The sequence below is a fragment of the Pteronotus mesoamericanus genome, unplaced genomic scaffold (genome assembly GCF_021234165.1).
Source record: "Pteronotus mesoamericanus isolate MK-2021 breed Mesoamerican mustached bat unplaced genomic scaffold, CSHL_Meso_final contig_56, whole genome shotgun sequence".
NCBI lineage: Eukaryota > Metazoa > Chordata > Mammalia > Chiroptera > Mormoopidae > Pteronotus > Pteronotus mesoamericanus.
Genome location: NW_026555201.1, coordinates 24,105,415 through 24,126,168, shown reverse-complemented (window position 1 = coordinate 24,126,168; position 20,754 = coordinate 24,105,415). Strand labels below are relative to the sequence as shown.

The following is a 20,754-nucleotide window of genomic DNA, read 5'->3' as shown; positions in this document are numbered from 1 at the left end:
ACACACACACAATCATATGCATACACACAGTCAAATGTATTTAGTGGCTTATCTATTTCTGATTTGGCTATCAATTATTTATTGAACATCTACCATATTACAGGCATCATAGTAGGTCCTGGGAATTCAGTGGGGAACAAGTAGAGTCTTGGCCTCAAGGACCTTAGTGTTTAAATGGGTTTTTTTTTTTTATCGTTTGGTTGAGAATACAAGAAAGTAACATTTGATCAAAATTCTTGTAAATTCCTCTTGGAAATCACTGAGGTAAACAAAACAAATCATCAATAAACTTCATTTTACCACAGTTCAGTCTGTACTATTCCCCATTGATCCTTGGCCCTTACAGCCCTTAGCTGGCCTCATTTTGCAACCTGATCTCTTTGCTATAGCCCATAAACTGATTAATTTATATTAAAATGTCATCCTGTCTTATTTTCTAGCTGGCTTAATTCTTGGCTATAACTGTTACTAACACAGTCTCAAGTTATTTTTTTATTAAAATAAAATTAGCAAGTATTGAATGCTTAACATGTACTTAACACTGTGTTATGTGCAAAATGATACTCATCCCTAATTGCAGCAGTACATTTGCAACTAAGGTAACCTTGTTTACTTCAGCCTGCCCTTTCTTTTATCTAACTATGAAATTAAAAATGCATAAATATGATAACTGTTGAAAAACATTATGTCTTCAGCTTTATATTCTAAGCCCTTAAGCTTCTTACTATCTGCTCTTCACCAAAATTCCTACACTCAGAACTTATCCTCTCTGAGGAGTGCTCCACATCAAAACTAGTCACTCTTTCCCCACCTGGCTCATCTCAGTCTTGCTACCAATTATACTCACTATCTTTAGGTTATTAACCTTCATGTTTTCAATAAACTAGCAACTCTCACCTTGCACATACGACTGCAGTACTAAAATCTAAAGTTCCCCGGGTATCTGCAATTTCCAATGCAGATCAGCACATTCTGAAATTACTTCTGTACATGATGCGAAAGTAAAAAAAAAAAAGTACAAATAAAAACCTCACAAAAACAAGACTAGTCATAACTGGTTCATGCTATGTCCATCACAGGGGAAATATCAATGACTTACTAGGAACAACAGTCAGAACCCAAATCCAAACTGAGTAAATAAGCCATGGTGGCCTCTTACTATTTTAAATTTGCTCCTCTGGTTACCAGTTAATTTCTCTGCCCCTGCCCCTCCTCCACGTCTTCTCCTGCATAAAGCAGATGGACTCATTTATCCCAACTGAAGTCATCAATACTCAGTTTCCCCCAATGGCTGCCCACACTGCATGCTTCCTCAGCTCCTTGCTGCTTCACTTATCAGTGTTCTCAGCTGTGTTATTCCTCTACATGCAACTTTCTTTAAATAATTGACCCCATGCTTTTTTCCCTATTTTCACTCTCATCATAAATCAAATATTTTTATCTCATATATCTCTTGGCTAATAAATATATGTACAAGATACGAAAAGGAAATGTTTTATTAAGTGTTTGTTACAGAGCAACTTGCTCTGAGGTTTTTCATGGCAGAAATTTGAATTAAAGCTGCCATACTCCATTCATTTATGCTTCACCTCCTTGAGGATTATGGCTTTGTTAGATTTAGCATGTAACTGGTTCCATACAACTAAAAGATTTTATTCTCTGAACCCCCACCTGCCACCTTCCCTGCCTACGCCCAAGGCACTGGTTAGTCTCCACTAGTTTTTTTGGAGAAGGGTGCCCTCTGGTGGCTTGAAAATTTCAAGTTGGCTGATTGTCATGTACTATATCTCCATGGTGGCATGAAAATTTCAAGTAGGCCAGTTGTCCGTGTAAGATATATCTCCATTTATATTTGAAAATTATTGGTCAATTTTTAAGTTCCAACAGAATTTAAATATTTAAAATATTATTTTAATTTATTAGTGAGTAAAATATTAAATTATGGCCATTACTTTAGGCAGACTCAAATAATTTAATAGCATACTACAAACTGATTAAATTATAAAACTGGAAAAGTACTAGAAAATACTTTATTCTATAATATGAAAACCCATGTTGCAGAGTCTTAATAATTTGCTCACAGATGACATAAGCGCTACCTCATCAACCTAGTAGCACATCAAAGCATCATAACTAAAGATTCCGATGATACTCTTTTTTCAAGTTTTTCATCTTTAACCTTACTTTGGCTATTTCTACTCTGTATATCAGTTGTGAAAGGGGAGTGAGAAACAGAGTGAGGAGACTTTAAGGTTATCATTAAGTTTTATATTTCAAATTCAATTTTTTAAAAAGTACCTTTTATTGCATCAATCTAATAGTATTTTGATAAAAGAAAAGCAAAACAAAAGTTTAACAGAGAGATACAGAACCTCACACAGTGATGAAAAGGCACTTGGGTTTACAGTCATGGAATTAGAGTAAAGATCTGATGAAAATTACACAATTACCATTTAGGATTTTTACCTAACAGGTCAAATGTTAGGTAAAATGTTCTTAATGACCACTGTCAAATGTTAAATTTCAGATGTAGTTGTTAACTTGGATATCCGGTTGTACTTTTTCTGTTGTTTGTTACCCTACCATGCCCCCTTGTGACAGATAAAAAGAGGATTAGTTTTTGCCTAATAATAATTCTGTCTAATTTTTGGCCATTAAAGCAATGATTTTTATATATGAGTACATATTCCTTATTCAAACTTTTGCTAAAATGTATTATTTATTATGCTCATTTATTCAAAATGTACTCAACTTAAAAAAAACAATCAGTTATAAGTGTTAGGAAGAGAGATCCATATATAATGTATTTCCAGGGACTGATTCTAACAGAATGAACTTTTCCTTATCTTCACAGTCAGAGACTATGCACACACTGTAAATATTTTTAAAATAATAATTATTTGATGAACATTAGCTGAATCAGTTCTTAAGCCACTTACAATATTTGAACTTGTCTCAGGAGTTTCAGAAACTGTTATTATTATCAAAACAGCTATTAAAATAATGTTTTGATAAAATTGTTGAAGATGAGTAGAAATATACATCAAAACAATAAAAATAATTTACCAAATCCCCTGATTTACTGGATCCTACTTCCCCAGGACTTAGAATCTCAGTATTGGTAAGGGTTTGAGTTAACTATTTCTCTGGGTAACTACCTTGTAATACTCAATTCACAGAGTCCTGAAACTTTCATAGGAGTTTGCAAGGTAAGAGTATGGGTGGCACAAAGCAAGTTGACAAATGAAACATGTTTACATTTTCTTTAAAAATGCTTAAAATCTCAATGTTTTAAACCTGACAAATGTTTAGTATACAATAAAAAATATTGGTTATTGCAAAAAAGATAAAAGATAAAATAAAGATATCACTAAAATAAAACAAAAAAGGAAAGTTGAACATTTGTGAATATAAAACTGAATCATCAGTACTTTATCAATGGCTAGTAAGTGCTATGACAACATTATCAGTTATTCCTTGGAAACTAACAGTATTTTTGCTTATTTTTATCTTTTTTTTAAATTAAATATATATTACATATATTTTTTAGATTTCTACTATTGAACTAATAATCAAAAATAATAAAGAAAAAGTAATAAAGATAAAATTAACTTTTTGAATGCTTCTTTGTATGCTTTCTATGAGTTCATGAGTAAATATAAAGTTATGAGTAAATGCAAGGTTAATTGCAAATAATTTTAAATGGTTTTAACTATAGATATAAAATCATAATAACCTGCTATTGTCATGACACCTATAAACTACTCCATATATTAAGTAATTATACTAAAATGATTAAAGTTATCCAAAGAACAATATATGATTTAAAGAACACCTTAGCAAGTGGGATAAAAGATGCCTTTGAACATTTCCAAAGTTCTCCATAATCATGAAAGATATACATATCATTATGCTCCATTTCTAAAGTGTCAAGTTGTAAAGTATTCATAGTTAATATTTATGAAACTGATGAATTTATACAGCTTATTGACTAAACATACAATTTAAAAACACAGAAAGAAATAAGCATATGAAACAAATGCTCTTTAAAATCAACTTTTGCCAAAATGTACCATCTTAGTAATTACAGAATAATTTTGAGAGCACAATAGATAGAAGCAATAGCAAAATAAGTAAGAAACAGAGAAAAGTGAAAACAACATTTAAGAGAATAACAAACCATTTAATGTAATAACATTTTTCTCTTTCTTGTTTAATTTTTAGAGTTATGACCTTAGAAATACTCATATCTGTGCATTTCATTTCCATTCATATTAAATACGATTTGTGAAAAAATATTCTAAAAGAATTTATCTTCCACATCAAACACACAGCTATTATTCAAAGAGCATTGATTACCCACCTAATTTTTTCCTTAATTTCTTTGATTTCATTTTCTGTGCTCTCTTCAGCATTTGCTGAGCAGTAGATATATCCTTAAAGCCCCTATGAAAAGATTAAATTTAATGAAGGCAAAACAAATATCCATACCATATTTATAAATGCACACACTTACAAACATACATATCTGAATTATATTACATTAAAACAAATTTAGATTTCTATTTCAGAATCTATAATTTACAGCTACATAGTTTCTTAAAAACTAATAGAGGTATTCTTGAAATCTTGAAAAATATCTGCTTTGGAACTTCATAATGTTTTCAATTTTAAAAGTCTCCTAATATTTTAGTGTAATATAGACCACATACCATTCTTCTGAAATTTTTTCCTCTTTTACAGATTTTAGCAAACTCTTTCTGCTGGTCTTTGATTCAGATGTCCAGGATAAAGTTCTATTTTCTGATCTAGCAATAGAAAAAAACAGACACAACTGAATCAACACGAGCGTATCAGCACTTTTTAAAACTACAAGCTATTTATGTTGTCTCAAACTTGAAAATAAAATCCATTTAAGTTACAGAAAAGCTTTATCTCGAAAAGCAATAAATGTCTGCCATTAATTTAAAATGTTTACATTTCAATTACTCGAAGCATATTTCAATACTTTTGTCGAAAGAAAAGCGGCACTGGAATTTTTATTCTAATCCTTATCTCAACCTATACAGCAGTACTTGAAAGTCTATTTGTTTACAACAATTAATTACATTATTTTACTGACACTTATGATTTGTAGTTGCTTGAATGAATCTACCTTGCATATTTTTATACACTGAAAACTCCACAAAATAATTGTATTTTAACTTTAAATATTCTTCCATCTTCTAGACATGTAAATTTGCTCCTATTTTCATTATTTTCCTGCTTTTGTAAGAAGTATAATATTCTTCATAAGTATGTAATTCACGGGTTAATCCTCTAAAAGAGTAATTTGACTTACCTGCCATTAAACTGTACGTGTTCCGATGAAAACAAGTTTTTTTCATTATATAGCCATGCTTGAGCTGGAGGACTTGGTAAGTTAAATGAAGTATCATCATAGTTTAAGGTTCCAGAGAACTTATCAGAAAAAAAAATGTACATAAATATAAAATTGAAAAATTCTAGCATTCATTTTGTATTACTTCACATGCATAGAACAAGTAGCCTCCTAAGGGAAACATATAAAAATTGAAAATTATAATAAAATTAAATTTATGGAATAGAGATATAAATATTCTTTGTTGTAGGGATGAGGAATATGCTTTTTGGTATAGTTTGCCTATACAAAATGATTAATTGCAAAGATCTTAAAAAAATCTCAGGAAACAAAAACTTCAAAGATTATCAAATAAATAACAGATATTGCAGTCCATTGACCTCTGACTGAGAATCTTCAGCTGCTGCCCTCTTAATGCATATTTTTATATTTTTAAAGTGCTTTCAACTAGTGATTTTTAGTCTACTGCCAAATATGCAGCTGAACTATATCATTTTTTTTGCTACTGTGAAATAAAGTGTTGAAAGAAATCCAAAATAAAGAAAAAATTAGGAGCAAATGAAAGAAAAGCTACATGAATAATTACATCTGGGGATGGGGAGGAAGTCAGAGGCTTCTAAAAGTAATTGTGTTTTTCAAGCCAATAAATTGTATTATTAATCACTGCAAAATAGCACAACCTTAAGAAATGAACAAAGATGGAGCACTAAGAAGTTTCCATGACATGTTACCTTTGGCCAGTGCAGCTGGTTTGGGAGAAGCTGTGTTTGTGAAGGGAAGCAGGCGGAATCTAAAGTTGGCCATTGCTTCTCCAAGGCAGCCTGCACAAATAATAACGTTAATGTACATAATTTAGTTTGCACAACTTTGACAAAGAGTCTTTAAATTGTCTTACATGCTACTAAGGTTAAGAAAGTATATCAAAATTTTTATTTACCAGAAAATTTGCCACTTACTATTACGAGATGTTATGCATCTGTTTACTGCAATCATTCTCAAAATTGGGATAAGAATTTTTTATCCCCAGTGCAATGAAGTGAGAACCTGAGTATTCAGTGCTCTAAAAGTAAGAGGTGCCGATTGTTCAGAGTATGTAACTAACTGTCTGATAATTATGACTTTGAGACAACTCTGGATATAACTAAAGGAAATAATCTATTAGGTTTTTATAATGTAAATTATATTACCTCCCATTAAATCTCACTATTGAAAATGTATAGTATCTTATGACATCAGTATAGTATAGTATCAGTTTTTCTATAAACACTGTGAGATAGATTTGCTAAATATTTTTACAAAATTTCACAAATTTTCTGAATAGATGACAAAATAATTTAATGGCAATATAAGAAACATGGTTCCTGACATTGTATTCTCTAATTTAAGTATTTGAATGAAAAATATAAATTTAAATTTTGCAAAAATCCCATTTTAAATCCATTCATTCTTTATCTTGGAACATCTTTAGTCCATTTGTATAATTTACAAATTTATTTTATCTTTCCATAATGGGACTATATTAGTTATGTTAATTTGTATAATTTAAGACATATTTATCTAACTTTTATTTGTTTGGATGATCTAATATGATATGAAATAAACTTCCTTGGTTCTGTAATTTTTTAAATCTGTTTGATAAAGGATGATCAGAATACCAATAAATTTGTTTCTGAAAAGGTTCTAAATTGATGAAACATATTTATGATTTAAAAACAAGAGTGATTATATTCTGTGGAGACTTAAGTGCAATTTTCCGTTTATATGATTACAATGTTTCTTGACCATTGGGAAGGCAAGACTACAACATCCTGACTCAGTGATAGACTTTTAATTACATAGCATTTAGTCTTGGGAAACATAATCAAATTCATATTATTTGTATATCTATATAAATAGGACACCTCTATTTAGTTGTCAGGTGCATTGTCCAACTTCTTCTAAGCAAAGATTATATGTATCACAGTTATATACCAGTTATTTCTGGTTTAACCATGCTACTTGATGCAAAAGTGCAAACAGGTTTCAGGGCTCAGGTTTTTTAATTCTTTCTTTCGTATGACAAGTAAATAAAAATCCAGATCTATCTCAGGGAAGATCACAGGATATGTCAGCTATGATCATATTAGCATTCTTAGTCTGGTGAAAACTGCTAAAGTGAAGAGATGTGAAGATGTGGAGACAACATTGTAAAAGGCAATGAATGTACCAGAGGATTCTGAGAAGGTGGAGGAACAAAAACACCAGGAACTTTTCTCCCATCCTAGATAACTGCAATGGCAGAATGTGTCTGATGTAATTATTCTGAAACTCTGGAGTCTATTGAAGGCTCGTAACTTCCAGGAGAAGAATTGGATAGTAAATTGAGGTTAATTTTGGTCAATTTCAGCTCTTATCACAGTAGCAGCTATCTATCTTCCCCACCCCTAGGCAGGCAGCTGTTCAAGTGTTTGTGGAGCAGCTTGCACACAGCTTGTGGGAGTCAAAATAGACAATGAGGATTGGTCCTCCACACATTGGGGATCTATGCTCTAATTGCTGATTGTTGCTTTTGATCACAGAGGTGCAAAGGGCCTTCGTTGTTGCACCTGCCCTATTGTTATAAGCCCTGTCTTACCAGCTAAGTGATTTCCAAGGGATTTAAAGGGTTTGTGCCCTTTGCCCAGCTCCTTCATTTTTCTTCTTTTCCTCTTTTAGGACCCAGACATTAAAAACTAGACTATTCATTAAAATTCTTCTGAAAGCATAAAGCATTAATATAAAATGCTAAAGAAACTTTTAATAATTATAAAATTATAACCAAATAATGCTACCAAGATTCATGATTTATAGGAGTTCAAACTTATTAATATAAAGTGTATTTGGCAGTACCTAGTATGTTGAGGAAATAATCTCAAAATGTCAGGAGAAATTGGCTAATATTGTAAATATACTACTGCTCTAAAAATATGTATTAATATATCATGCTTACCGCTAGATATTTATACAAATGCCAGTTATTGCTTAAGAACTCCTTCTGTTCAGATATTTTTTTAACTTACAAGTGAGGATCTGGAAATATTTCTGGTTACTAGAACACTATTATCGAACATGTATTAAAAATGAACTTGAATTTAGATAAATTTGCAACTGTATGTTCAGAATTGAGCACTTGATCAGATATACATATTTTTGCCTTTGCATCAGAGAAGAAATCATTTTATCATCCAAGTTTGAGAGACTAGAACATAAGGCTATCAGAAAGGAACTGCAAGTAATTCACATGTTTATTTCTATCTTAAGATGTGAAATTTTTCATGCCATCCAGTGTAATCCTTTTATTTAACATGTGACACTAGGATCAGACATGTCCTAAGCAACAGGTCAGTTAGAGTTGAACAGGGCCTAGAAATTCTAAAAGCCATGACTTGAATTTTTTCTTATTCCTGTTAGGACCCCCTCCCCTGCCACAGCACTTCCCTCTCCTTCTGCCCAAGTTGACTCTTGCTATCCACCCCCCAAATTCTTTTGATTCCTTTTGATAACTTTTCTAGCATCTCAAAATCCTTAGTTTGGAAACATAGCTCATTCTGAATCTTAAATCTCACTTTCTAAACCCTTTCCTTTATCATCAATGGAAATGCTCCAATGAGCATGGCTGCTCATATGGTTGGAGATTATTACTGTTACACATTCCATGGATGCTTCTTTTCACTAAACCAAATATGTCACTTTCCTTTTGCCTTTTCCTTTGCCTGTATTTTTAGGTTTTGTTTGTTTGTCTATTTTCCTTTCTTTTTTAAATTATAATTTCTATTTTTTTTGACATTTTCAAATCAATGACAATTTTATTTTATTTTTTTATATTTTTAATTAATTAATTAATTGATTTTCCCAAATACATTTGTCTCTGTCTTCCCCCCACCACTTTCCCCGGCCCCCTCGCCCCCTCCCTCAATGCATGTTGCCTCCTTCTTAAACATTGTTCCTGCATACATTGAATTTGACTTTGGTCTGAGACAAAAAAAAAAAAAATCCAAATTTGACAGTTGGTTTTGTTTTTTTGTATTAATGATATGTTAATTTTCCTCATCTCCTCTGGGTTGGTTTAGGGATTCATAACTTTATTGGTTCTTTATATTTTGGCTTCTAAAGAGCAGGCATAAAAGAGAAAAACTCTATTAAAGTAACTCAATAACTAAAAATACCAACTAAAACTTACTTAACAACTTAAAAGAAGCAAAATAAAAGTGCCAATGTCATTGTGCAACATCAGACCTAGCACACCTTTTATTTTAGACATTTATTATATTGTTATATATATTTCATGACAAAGTGGCTAAAACTCCCCACACAGAAAATTAAGACTTAGGCCCATTAAAACTTCTGCTAAAATAATTTTTTTAAAAGGATGATACATTATGGACTCAAGGACCAAGAAAATGTCTTGTTCATCACTGTTTCAGCAGTCCAATATGAGTATAATGTAATAGGTGCTTAATGCTGAGAGACAATTCTCCATGAGCCTCCCACATTTCTGTGTTTTGTGACAGCTTTTTTTCTCTCCAGGCTATCTTTTTAAGGACCTTTGTAGCTAACAGCCTGAGAAGATGAGATAGTGTTTCACACTATCTTACAGGATACTATCTTAGTGTTGCCCAGACTCCCAGGGTGTGGGACACATTGATTCAAATGATGAAGTTTGAACATAGTTTACAGTGGAGAAAGGAGCTAAAATTATCTCTTGGGGAGGCCCTTTAGGTCAATTCAGTGGGTTTAGTGTGAGCACCTCTACCCTCTGATGTCTGAAATTTTCTTTATATAGATGATATCCATTTGGCTGTATGTAAATTATATCTCAATTTTTAAAAAATCCTTAGTTTCAGTGGTCCTGATTATGGTAAGTATTGTCACACACATCTGCATTCAGGGTCTGGCTGATAAATCTGAACAAACTTCCAGGCCTACATTCTGAGGCCTGTTCACCAAGCAGTTTCATCGTCTATGTCGGAAAATGTACAATACTCAGTCTCAACAGTAGCCAAGGAAAAACTCCCGTCTCTTCAGCCAATTACCACAAAAAAGGAAGCCCAACATCATATTGGACCCTTTCAGTAATGGCAATAATAAAAGTCTCTGTGGCTCATGATTTGGCCAGTTGGGACCTCTGGCCTCCACCTGGAGACATCCTGGTGGTTTTAGATTTGCGGCCTTTCTGACACAGATACCAGGCATATTGAAAATCAGTTATTAGTTTCCTACTGGACTATTTTAGGAACTAAATGACTGATCCATGGAGAACTTGTGACTGTCTGGCCTGATATTCCCAGTTTGGGGTGGAACAACTCAGATTCAATCACTAACAAGTTAGGAAGGTCCCACAAAGCCACACTTGCCATCAAGTGCGCCACTGGCTCCAGTGGCATCTTGGCTTTACATGAAAAAGTGGAAGCTATACTCCTCAAGGGAACTGTATCTCTACTTCACGGCTTCATCCCAAGCTGCTAGCCTGGAGGGACTTCTATTCACTCTGGCTCCCCTGAATACTTGGGCCTGGTTCAGGGATGGTTCAGCTAAGCTGAAACTCAACTGAATCTTGCACTGTAGCCAATGACCTTACAGTGTGATCTGTCATGTGGAAAACTACCGACTTGTTGACTAAAAACACTCTGCTCTGGACCCTCACAACAGGGAAGCAAATCACAGCTGCATGTCGAACCATTTGATTACTCATACGGATGTCCATGGCGAGGCCTGCTCCCTCATGAGAGAACTAGAATCATATCACTAAGTGAGCCTGATTCTGCTTCTGACATGAGGCCACCAAATCATGCCATACTTGTGACTTCTGAAAAAATTTACCTATTTGTTTTATGGTGGAAGAGGTCCCATTCTATGGGATCCTTGCCTCTGCCTGCTCTTGAAAAACTGACTACACACATTGCACCTTCGACACCTTACCACTGTTTATATCTTTTCGGGTTATCTATCAGCAGACTTTGGCCATAGAACTGTGGCCCTTGAAAGTTGTCTGCATAATTTTTCACTAGAGCCTGACAGTTTTACGCATTTTATCACAAAAGTTACTCAATAATGAACTAGTTAATAGTCTGACTCTACAACTCTCACTTCCTTCTGTCCGCACAAAATAAAGTTATTTGATAAGTTAACTGGGGATCAGAAAAGGGTCAACTGCTACAGCTACTTCTTAAGTAATTATAAGGAAAAAAATGCATGGAAGGCAATACAGACATATTTTGACAACTCAGGATTCTTTCCTGATCATTCCTGCACAAGACACATTTTTATTTTCCCCACTAGCAAGCCCCAGGCCAGCATAGTTGACATATTTTCATGGTGAGGACTGGCTAAAAGGGGCTTACAACAAGTTTTGCAGTTAAGTTTTATAAAAATGCACTTGTTCCTCTTGTTCCTTACTTTTCTAGATGAAAGATCTGGGTGTGGGTAGAGAATGATTAGAAAAAAGGTAGTTAAAGCTAAATGAAATGGAACACTCTAATTTTGAGGAGATGGATGGAGAACAATCTCTCAGTACCATTGAGAACACCTTGGGTTCTAAAAAGTATAGGAGACATTAATGACCTTTTGTCCTTCAGAACTACCCCTGAAGCCTTGATCCACAAGAAAAATGCCCCCAAACTACTGTAAGAACCTTAAACTTATTTCTGGGTCTGCCATCCCTTTCTAGGAGACTGTGGAACACAATTTGATTGTCATTTCTCTTAAGTTTACTGAGAAGCCTATCATGACAACAGGGGACAGCCTGATAGCAGGATCAGAGTGCAGACCCTACACATCCCATGTAAATCGCCTGTGGATGTCCTCTCCACCCCCATTCTCAGTCGTGACAGGGACTGGACACATGCACCTGGAAGGTGTCCGGCTCATAAATATTTAAGGAAACAACACTATGGCCCTGGAAAGTATTTCAGCCAGCCACAACTCACTGGCCAGAGTTGTTTAAGATGGAGGAATTTCATTAAACTTCTTCCCCAAGAGCCAAGAAGGAGTCTGTCATATCTAACACTACAGATGTAGCTGGATTAAAACCTCAAGTCTAGTTGAAAGGTAAATACCAAAACTTAAGGGTAAAACCACTTAGGATAGTATAGCAACCTTAAATGTATCACGAGGATAACCTAACAGTGTTAGTCCTAGTCTCTGTCAGATTATTCAGAGTGGCCACTGGGGTGAGTACTTATGGGAAAATTTGCCATATAGAAAAAGGGTGTAGATATTGTTGGGAGACAATTTTCCACCGACCTCTAACATTTATGCATGATTTATGGCAGCTTTTGTTCTGGATTCTCTTTTCAAAGATGTTAATATGGCTAACAGACTTGAAAGATGGAGAGAGTCTTTTAGTGTTTCCCTCTGGGCCAGAAGACAAAATTTGTTGTTTGATATAATAAAGATAATGACATTTTCTGGAGCATAGGATGGGCAGGTTTGCTAACATCCCTTTAAAAAACATGGGGTTTCTTAGGCTCAGGATTCCTAGGGGAGAAATTCTTCAGATTCTTCCTTGTAGAACTTGGGGTCCAAGGTTAATAAATATGAACATGAAACTCCTGCTGCCTGACGTGACAAGTAATAAATATCTCATCTCTTCTGTGAGCATTCGTGAATGTGTAGCAGCTTAAATTGTTTGATTGCATGCAGGATAAAGACCTCATAGCTCTCCTAGCTTTTGGCACTTAAAAAATTATGGTAAACTATGCTTAATAAAACTAAAACAAATTGATTCTTGGTTATTAGTGTCCCTTTGGTTAACCATTTGTTAAATGCAATCATATTTCAGAGAGGCAACAAACCCATATAAAAATTTCATGGCAGATTGACAGATGTTTGATCCTGGCTAGTTTATAAAAATTTTAAATATTTTTATACCAATTATAATACACTGAAAATATCCAAATATACTTCTGACATCAGATAAACTTTAGTCCATGTTATATCTGTTTATGTGGCTATCCCATCCCCGAGTAAGATGCCTGCCATATTGTAAGCATTCAGTACTTTTGTTGGCTGGAAGGGAAAAAATAAGTTTTAATAGATGTTATATGACTACATTATGATAAGTTTTAAAGAAAAGAGAAATATGGACTTAATCCAAAGGCAACTATTTTTATTACCTAAATAAGTAATAAAAGGGAAATCCTGGTTAAATAAGTCATACACTTCTAAACAGAAAAGTTAAATAGAGAAATAGAAAGTACAGGTACACTCTGGTAATTTGGTTATGTCACCTTAAGTTGTAATATAAATTTTAAAATAAAGTGAGAGCAATAGAGAAGGGGTAAAAAATGTCAAAGGAAAAGAAAGCAAAAATACCTTCCTAATTGGCACTTGGCTTTAATTTTTAGTTCCCCTAAACTATAATCTCTGCATTGCAAATAAATTCATCCTTTTAAAACAAAAAGTTTTAACTTTCTTACTAAAAATCCTATAATAATTTTCTATCACATTTTAAATAAAATGCAAAGTTCTTGACATTATATCCTAGGCTTTATGTGGACTGACCTTTGGCCATTTTTGTTTGTTTGTTTGTTTTTCCATTACTAATCATGTCTACCGATTGTGATTTTTTCTGTTACTTTAATATACCAAGGAAGGAAGTTTCTATTTCAAGACTTCCATACTTGCCTTATACTTAGCCCAGAGAAGTATTACCCTAAGGCTATTCCTTCACTTTATTTTCACATCTATATTAAATTTATTCAAGCCTTCCCTGATCTTCCAGTCAGATTCTATGCTGTATCCCTAAGACTTTCTTATTTTTAAAGTAATTTTCAATATCTTATAGTGTGCTATATAGTTATTTATTTATTCACTGGCTGTCATCTCAGGTTAAATGTAAGCTCTGTGAGGTCAGGAATTTACCTCTCTTGTTCACGGTGGTGAAAACAATGCCTGAAACATTTAAGATAACCATTGATTTGAAATATTCATTTACAAACATTTTGTTCTGTTTTAGCTTTAATTAGAATTAAGATCCTCCTGAAAACATGTATAAGTATCAAATTTTTAAAAGGCACTGAAGAGCAATAAAACAGTCAGAAGTTAAAGAAACAAGATCCCAAAGAGTGGAGTTGCATGCTGATGTAAATTCTGTATTTCTCTTCATTTTCCTTCAGGGAAATTCCAATTTTAGTAACAGAAAAGAGAAACTAAAAGGAACCCTGAGGCTGCTTGTAGCAACTTCACTGGTAGGAAGAGACAGAGGATGATGTGCAGGGATATCAAGACAGTTAGAACTGGAGGACCAAGATCCCCAGGAGCAGAGAACCACAAAAACATGAGCTCAGTCATGCATAAAATTTTCCTTCATGTGTTTGCCAATTGAGAGTAGTACATGTGTAGGGGAGCTACTTAGGTCAAAGAGCAATGGCACCAGCTGGGTGCTAAAAAGCTAAAAAAATATTTGTTCTGTTACTTGATTCTTTTGAGAAAAGAATTAGAATTCAGGAACAGAAAACGTGAAGGTAACCTGGTAAATACTTCACTTTCAGTTGAGACATCATATTGGCTCAACCTTACGAGAAACCAGAAATACACCACCCTTAACTAAGCGTGAAAATTAGCCTCAAAAGGATCTCTGCCTACATAGTATCTTCCTGCCAGAGTAAAATTAAAACCTCATTAAGAAAATATTTCTCAGAGTCTTTACACTTTTAAATGTATATTTTGATATTTAACCAAAAATTAAATGCTAAGAAAGAGAACAGACTAACTCAAAATATAAGAGATAATCAATGGAAATAAACCCACAAGTGATCCTGATGTTTCAATTAATAGAGAAAGCTTTGAAAGTACAATATTACCATGTTCAAATAATACATAGAAAATGATAAAAAAATAAACAAATAACTGGAATTTACAATAAATAATCAAGTAGAAATTCCAAACTAAAAATTGGAATAACTAAAATTAAGAATTCAATTGCTAGGCAAAAAAATTAGATAATTCAGGAGAGATCATTAGTATCCTATAAAACAGGTCAGTCGAAAACTTCCAAATTAAAACAAAGAAACAAAAGAGAACAATTTTTAAAAGACCCTAAGAAATACATGTCAAAAGGTGAGAAATTCTAACGCATGCTTTTGAAGCCACTGTACCTTATAGAAGAGAGATAATAAAAAATAAATATTTGAAATAACTCAGCCTAAGCAATTTCCAAAACTGATGAAAGACATCAACCACAGATTCAAAAAGTCATATGACTTCCCCCACTCCAAGCAGAGAAAATTACACTCATGTTGAAAAATAAAAGCAGGAAATGAACCTTAAAAGTACTCTGGGAGTTGTGGTCGGAAGGCAATATCTTCAAAAAAGAAAAAATTAGATTTATTACTGAATTTTCAACAGAATCCATGGAAGCCAGAAGCTAAAAAAAAAAAAAAAAAAAAAAAAGCATCTTTGAACACAAAAAAAGCCTACTTAAATGTTTATACTTAGAAATGTTTATACCTCAAAATTTTAAGTAAAAGAAGTATCAGTACATGCAGAATAAGCTTTTGACAAAATCCAGCACCCATTTATGATTAAAACTCTCAGCAAAGTGGGAACTGAGGAACATATCTCAACATAATAAAGGCCATATATGACAAATTCACAGCTAACATCATACACAATGTGGAAAAACCCAAAGCATTTCTATTAAGAAGGAACAAGAGAGGGATGTCCACTGTTACTACTCTTATTCAACATAGTATTGGAAGTCCCAGGCACAGTGATCAAACAAGGAGAAAAAATAAAAAGCTTCCAAATTGGAAAGGAAGAAGTAAAACTGTCATTATTTGCAAATGACATGATACTATATACAGAGAACCCTAAAGACTCCACTGAATAACTATTGTACTAGAATTGATAAATGAATTCAGTATAGTGGCAGGATACCAAGTAAATATCCAGAAATCAGTTGCATTTTTATGCACCAATAGTGAACTATCAGAAAGGGAAACTAAAAATAAAATCTCATTTACAACTGCACCCAAAAAATATGTAGGAATAAATTGAACCAAGGGGGTTAAAAACCTGTACTCAGAAAATATAAGACACTGAAGAAAAAAGTTGAGAAAACAAATAAATGGAAGCATATATCATGCTCATGGATAGGAAGAATTAACATTGTTAAAATGTCCATACTACCCAAAGCAATCTATAGATTCAATGTAATTCCTATCAAGATCAAAATAAAAAAAAAAGGAAAAAAAGAAAAGCAACCAGAGGAGAGCTAAAAATAGAAGCCTGTGTTTTTCCAGTCAATAGTTGTGTGACTTTGGACATATTTTTGAAACAGGTTCTTCTGAATAAAATAATTTTTTTGCATAACTAAAAAAAATCATATTTTACAAACTAGAATGAATAATCCAAAAATTTATATGGAATCACAAAAAATCCCAAATAGCCATAGTACTCTTGAGAAAAAAGAACAAAGTTGAAGGAATCACACTACCTGACATAACTATAGGCCATAATAATCAAAACAGTATGGTCCTGGCATAAAAATAGACATACAGATCAATGGAATAGAACAGAAAGCCTAGAAATAAACTCATGCCTTTTTTAGTCAATTAATATTTGACAGAGGCAAGAATGTACAAGGGGGTAAAGATAGTTTATTCAATAAATGGTGTTGGGAAAATTGGACAAATGGGGCAAAAATATGAAACTAGACTACCTTATTATACCATATTCAAGAATAAACCCAAAATGGATTAAATACTTAATTATAAGAATCAATACCAAAGAAGTCCTAAAAAGAAACACAGGCAGTAAAATCTTAGACATTTAGTAATATTTTTTTCTGATCTATCTCCTCCAGCAAAGGAAACAAAAGAAAAAAAGAAACAAATGAACTACATCAAACAAAAAGTTTTTGTACAGCAAAGGAAACCATCAACAAAATTTTCAAAAAACCCACTGATGGGCAAATGTATTTACCAATGATACATCTGATAAGGGGTTAATATCCAAAATTTATAAAGACTCCTACAACTCATAAAAACAAATAATCCAATTTAAAAAACAGGCAAAGGACCTGAATAGACAATCCTTTAAAGAAGATGTCCAGGTGGACAATAGACATGAAAAAATGTTCAACATCACTAATCATCAGAGAAAGGCAAATTAAAAACCACAAAATATAACCTCACACCTGTCAGAATGGCTATCATTAATAAATCAACAAACAAGTGTTGGCAAGGATGTTAAGAAAAGGTAACCCTCGTACACTGTTGGTGGGAATGCAGATTGGTGTAGCCACTGTGAAAAACAGAATGGAGGAGTCTCAAACATTTAAAACTGAAACTGCATTATGACCCAGCTACCAATTCTGGGTATATATCTGAAGAAATCCAAAACACTAATTTGAAAGAATATATGTATCCCTGTGTGTGTGTGTGTGTGTGTGTGTGTGTGCACAGACACATATATATAGCCTGTCCAGAAAAATTCTACGCAGTGTTAATATAACATGAACAGTTTGTGAGACATCATTGTAACCTGGCAGCCAAGAAGACTGGGCTGGAATGAGCATGCATGAACAATGGTGACTTCACTGTACTAGTCAATGAAAGTAGTAGAGTTATTGAGTGAGCATGTATACTGTGTGGCTGTCACAGTCAAAATGACTAAGAGAGTAGAGCAACGAATCTCCATCAAATTTTGCTTGAACATTCCTCTGCAGAAACTATTATGATGATTCAGAAGGCCACAGAGATGGGCAACTGGTGATTAGCGGCTTCATCACGATAATGTGCCCACTCATGCATCGTGTCTCCTGCAGAGTTTTTGGCTAAACATAAAATCATCCCTGGTGATTCATCCTCCCACCCCCTACAGCCCAGATTTGGTGCCCTGCAACTTTTGGCTTTTCCTAAAACTAAAATCACCTTTGAAAGGGAAGAGATTTCAGACTGTTGATGAGATTCAGGAAAATACTTCAGGGCAACTGATGGCTGGCTATTGGGAAAACTCTGTGAGATCAGAAGGTGACTACTTTGAAGGGGACTGAGGCATCATTGTTCTATGTACAATGTTTCTTGTATCTTGTATTTTTTTCAATAAATGTCTCTATTTTTCATAGTATGTGGCTGGATACCTTCTGGACAGGCTAATAGTGTTGTTATATATGCTATTACATATAATGTATACTGTATATATGATAGTACATATACATTATACTATTATCACAATGTATATATTATATGTAATATAATTATATATAATTATGTCATATATTGTATTATATATAATATAGAAACATATATAATTATATATTATAATTATATTTTATATTATATTATATATACTATTATATACTATATATTATATATAGTATATAATAGTATATATACTATTATGTAATATATAATATACATAATATGTAACATATATAATGTATATAATAATATATAACATATGTTATATATAATATGTGTCTATATATACATGTTATACTCACACACTACATGGCTGGATACCTTCTGGACAGACTAATAGTGTGTGTGTGTGTGTGTGTGTGTGTGTACATATTGTTCAGCCATAAAAAAGAACAAAGTCTTACCATTCTCGACAGCATGGATAGACCTAGAGGGCATTATGCTAATTGAAATAATTCAGTTGTGGAAAGAAAAAGACCATATGATTTCACTTATATGTGAAATCTAAAGAAAAATATAGATGAGCAAACAAAACATAAAAAGACAGATACTGAGAACAGATTGATGGTTACCAGAGGGGAGGGCAGTTAGGGGACAGGCTGAAAAAGTTGAAAGGATTGAGAAGTAAAATTGGTATTTGCAAAATAGTCACGGGGATTTAAAGTACAGCATAAAAATATAGCCAACAATATTGTAATAATTATATATGGTGCAAGTTGGATACTAGAAATATCAGGAAGAAACACTAGGTAAAGTATATGCTTGTCTAACTACAATGCTGTGTCCCTGAAATGAAAATAAAATTGAATGTAAACTTAATTTGAAAAACAAAAAAATAAAAGAATTTTGAAGCAATCAAAAACTGAGCTGAACTAAAATATATACTTAAAGAAAGTTCTTCAGGCAAAGGAAAATGATCCCAGATGGAATCATGTTAATGTAGGAAGGAATAAAGTGCATGGAAAAATATAACTACAAAGGAACACGCTAACATAGGAGGAAAGGATGGAAAACAAAAATACGTTAATGCAAAAAAAGGCAAAAGAAAAACATAAAACAGATTGGACAAACAGAAAGAAGACATATATAAGCCTAATCATACTCTTAATTAAAATAGCCTAAATACATCAATAAAAAGAAAAATAAATGTCAGAATGAAATATAAAAATTAGCAAAACTCAACTACATATTCTTATGAGAGTCAACTTTAAATATAAAGCATGGAAATATTTAATGAGAAAGGTTAGAAAATAATATAAATTATGAAGTTGTCAACCAAAAAAAGTTATTGTAGTTTTGAAAATATCAGAGAAAGTAGCCATTAATTTGGTTAAAAAGGGTAATAACTAAGGTTAAAAAGGAAAATTTTATTATGATAAAAGTGTCAATAATACAATGATTGAATTATTATAAATGTTTATACCCTGATAACATTGTCTCAAAGTATCAAGTAAAACTTTACAGCACTAACAACTGATCTAGGGAAACCCACAATTATAATGCATTCTTCTATCAATAACTGATAGAATCCCCCTACTCCAAACAATCACTAAGAATTGAGATTTTAAAACCACAATTAATAAACATGAAGTATTTAAGATATTAGGATATATTTAATATATATACCTGCAAATGTACATTTCTTTCAAATGTACATGGAACATTTCCCCAAATATATTTGGTGCTGAGACAAAATTTTAGGAACAAATATCATCAATCTTACTTCAAACTCTTCCAGAAAATAAAAACAGAGGAAACACTTTTGAACCAAATGTATAAAGCCAACATAAACTTGATATGAAAACCTGAACTGAGTTTTATAAGAAAGACAATTTACAGGCCAATTTCATCTGGCATATAAATGTAAAAGCCCTAAACAAAACATTAGTAAATAGAGATATATAAAAAAGATAACACATTATAGTTAAGTTGGTTTATTCTATAATACAAGGTTTAATGTTTGAAAAAAGAATGTTAGATGCATTAAAAGTATTTGATAAAATCCAAATCATAAAAAGAATCATCATGATAATGATCATATCAACCTCTTGGAAAGGTAAGAAGATGCTAAGGAAGGTTACTTCCTTAATTAAACATAGAGTTTCACAAAAACTGATATTAATAAACACTTTATTTAGTGATGGTATATTGAAAGCTTTCACCCTGAGATGTGGAGCTACAAAAAATTGTCTGCTCATATTCAACATTTTA

The 20,754-nt window shown here is 32.8% G+C and overlaps 1 protein-coding gene across 1 annotated transcript in view; it reads right to left on the bottom strand.

The window, feature by feature from the left end:
- The window catches only part of LRRIQ1 (leucine rich repeats and IQ motif containing 1), a 208,549-nt gene that overhangs the window by 90,030 nt on the left and 97,765 nt on the right, over nt 1-20,754 (bottom strand). The window contains 4 exon segments of the mRNA XM_054579834.1: nt 4,364-4,446; nt 4,713-4,808; nt 5,342-5,460; nt 6,112-6,201. Coding sequence (XP_054435809.1) covers nt 4,364-4,446; nt 4,713-4,808; nt 5,342-5,460; nt 6,112-6,201 — 388 coding nt within the window.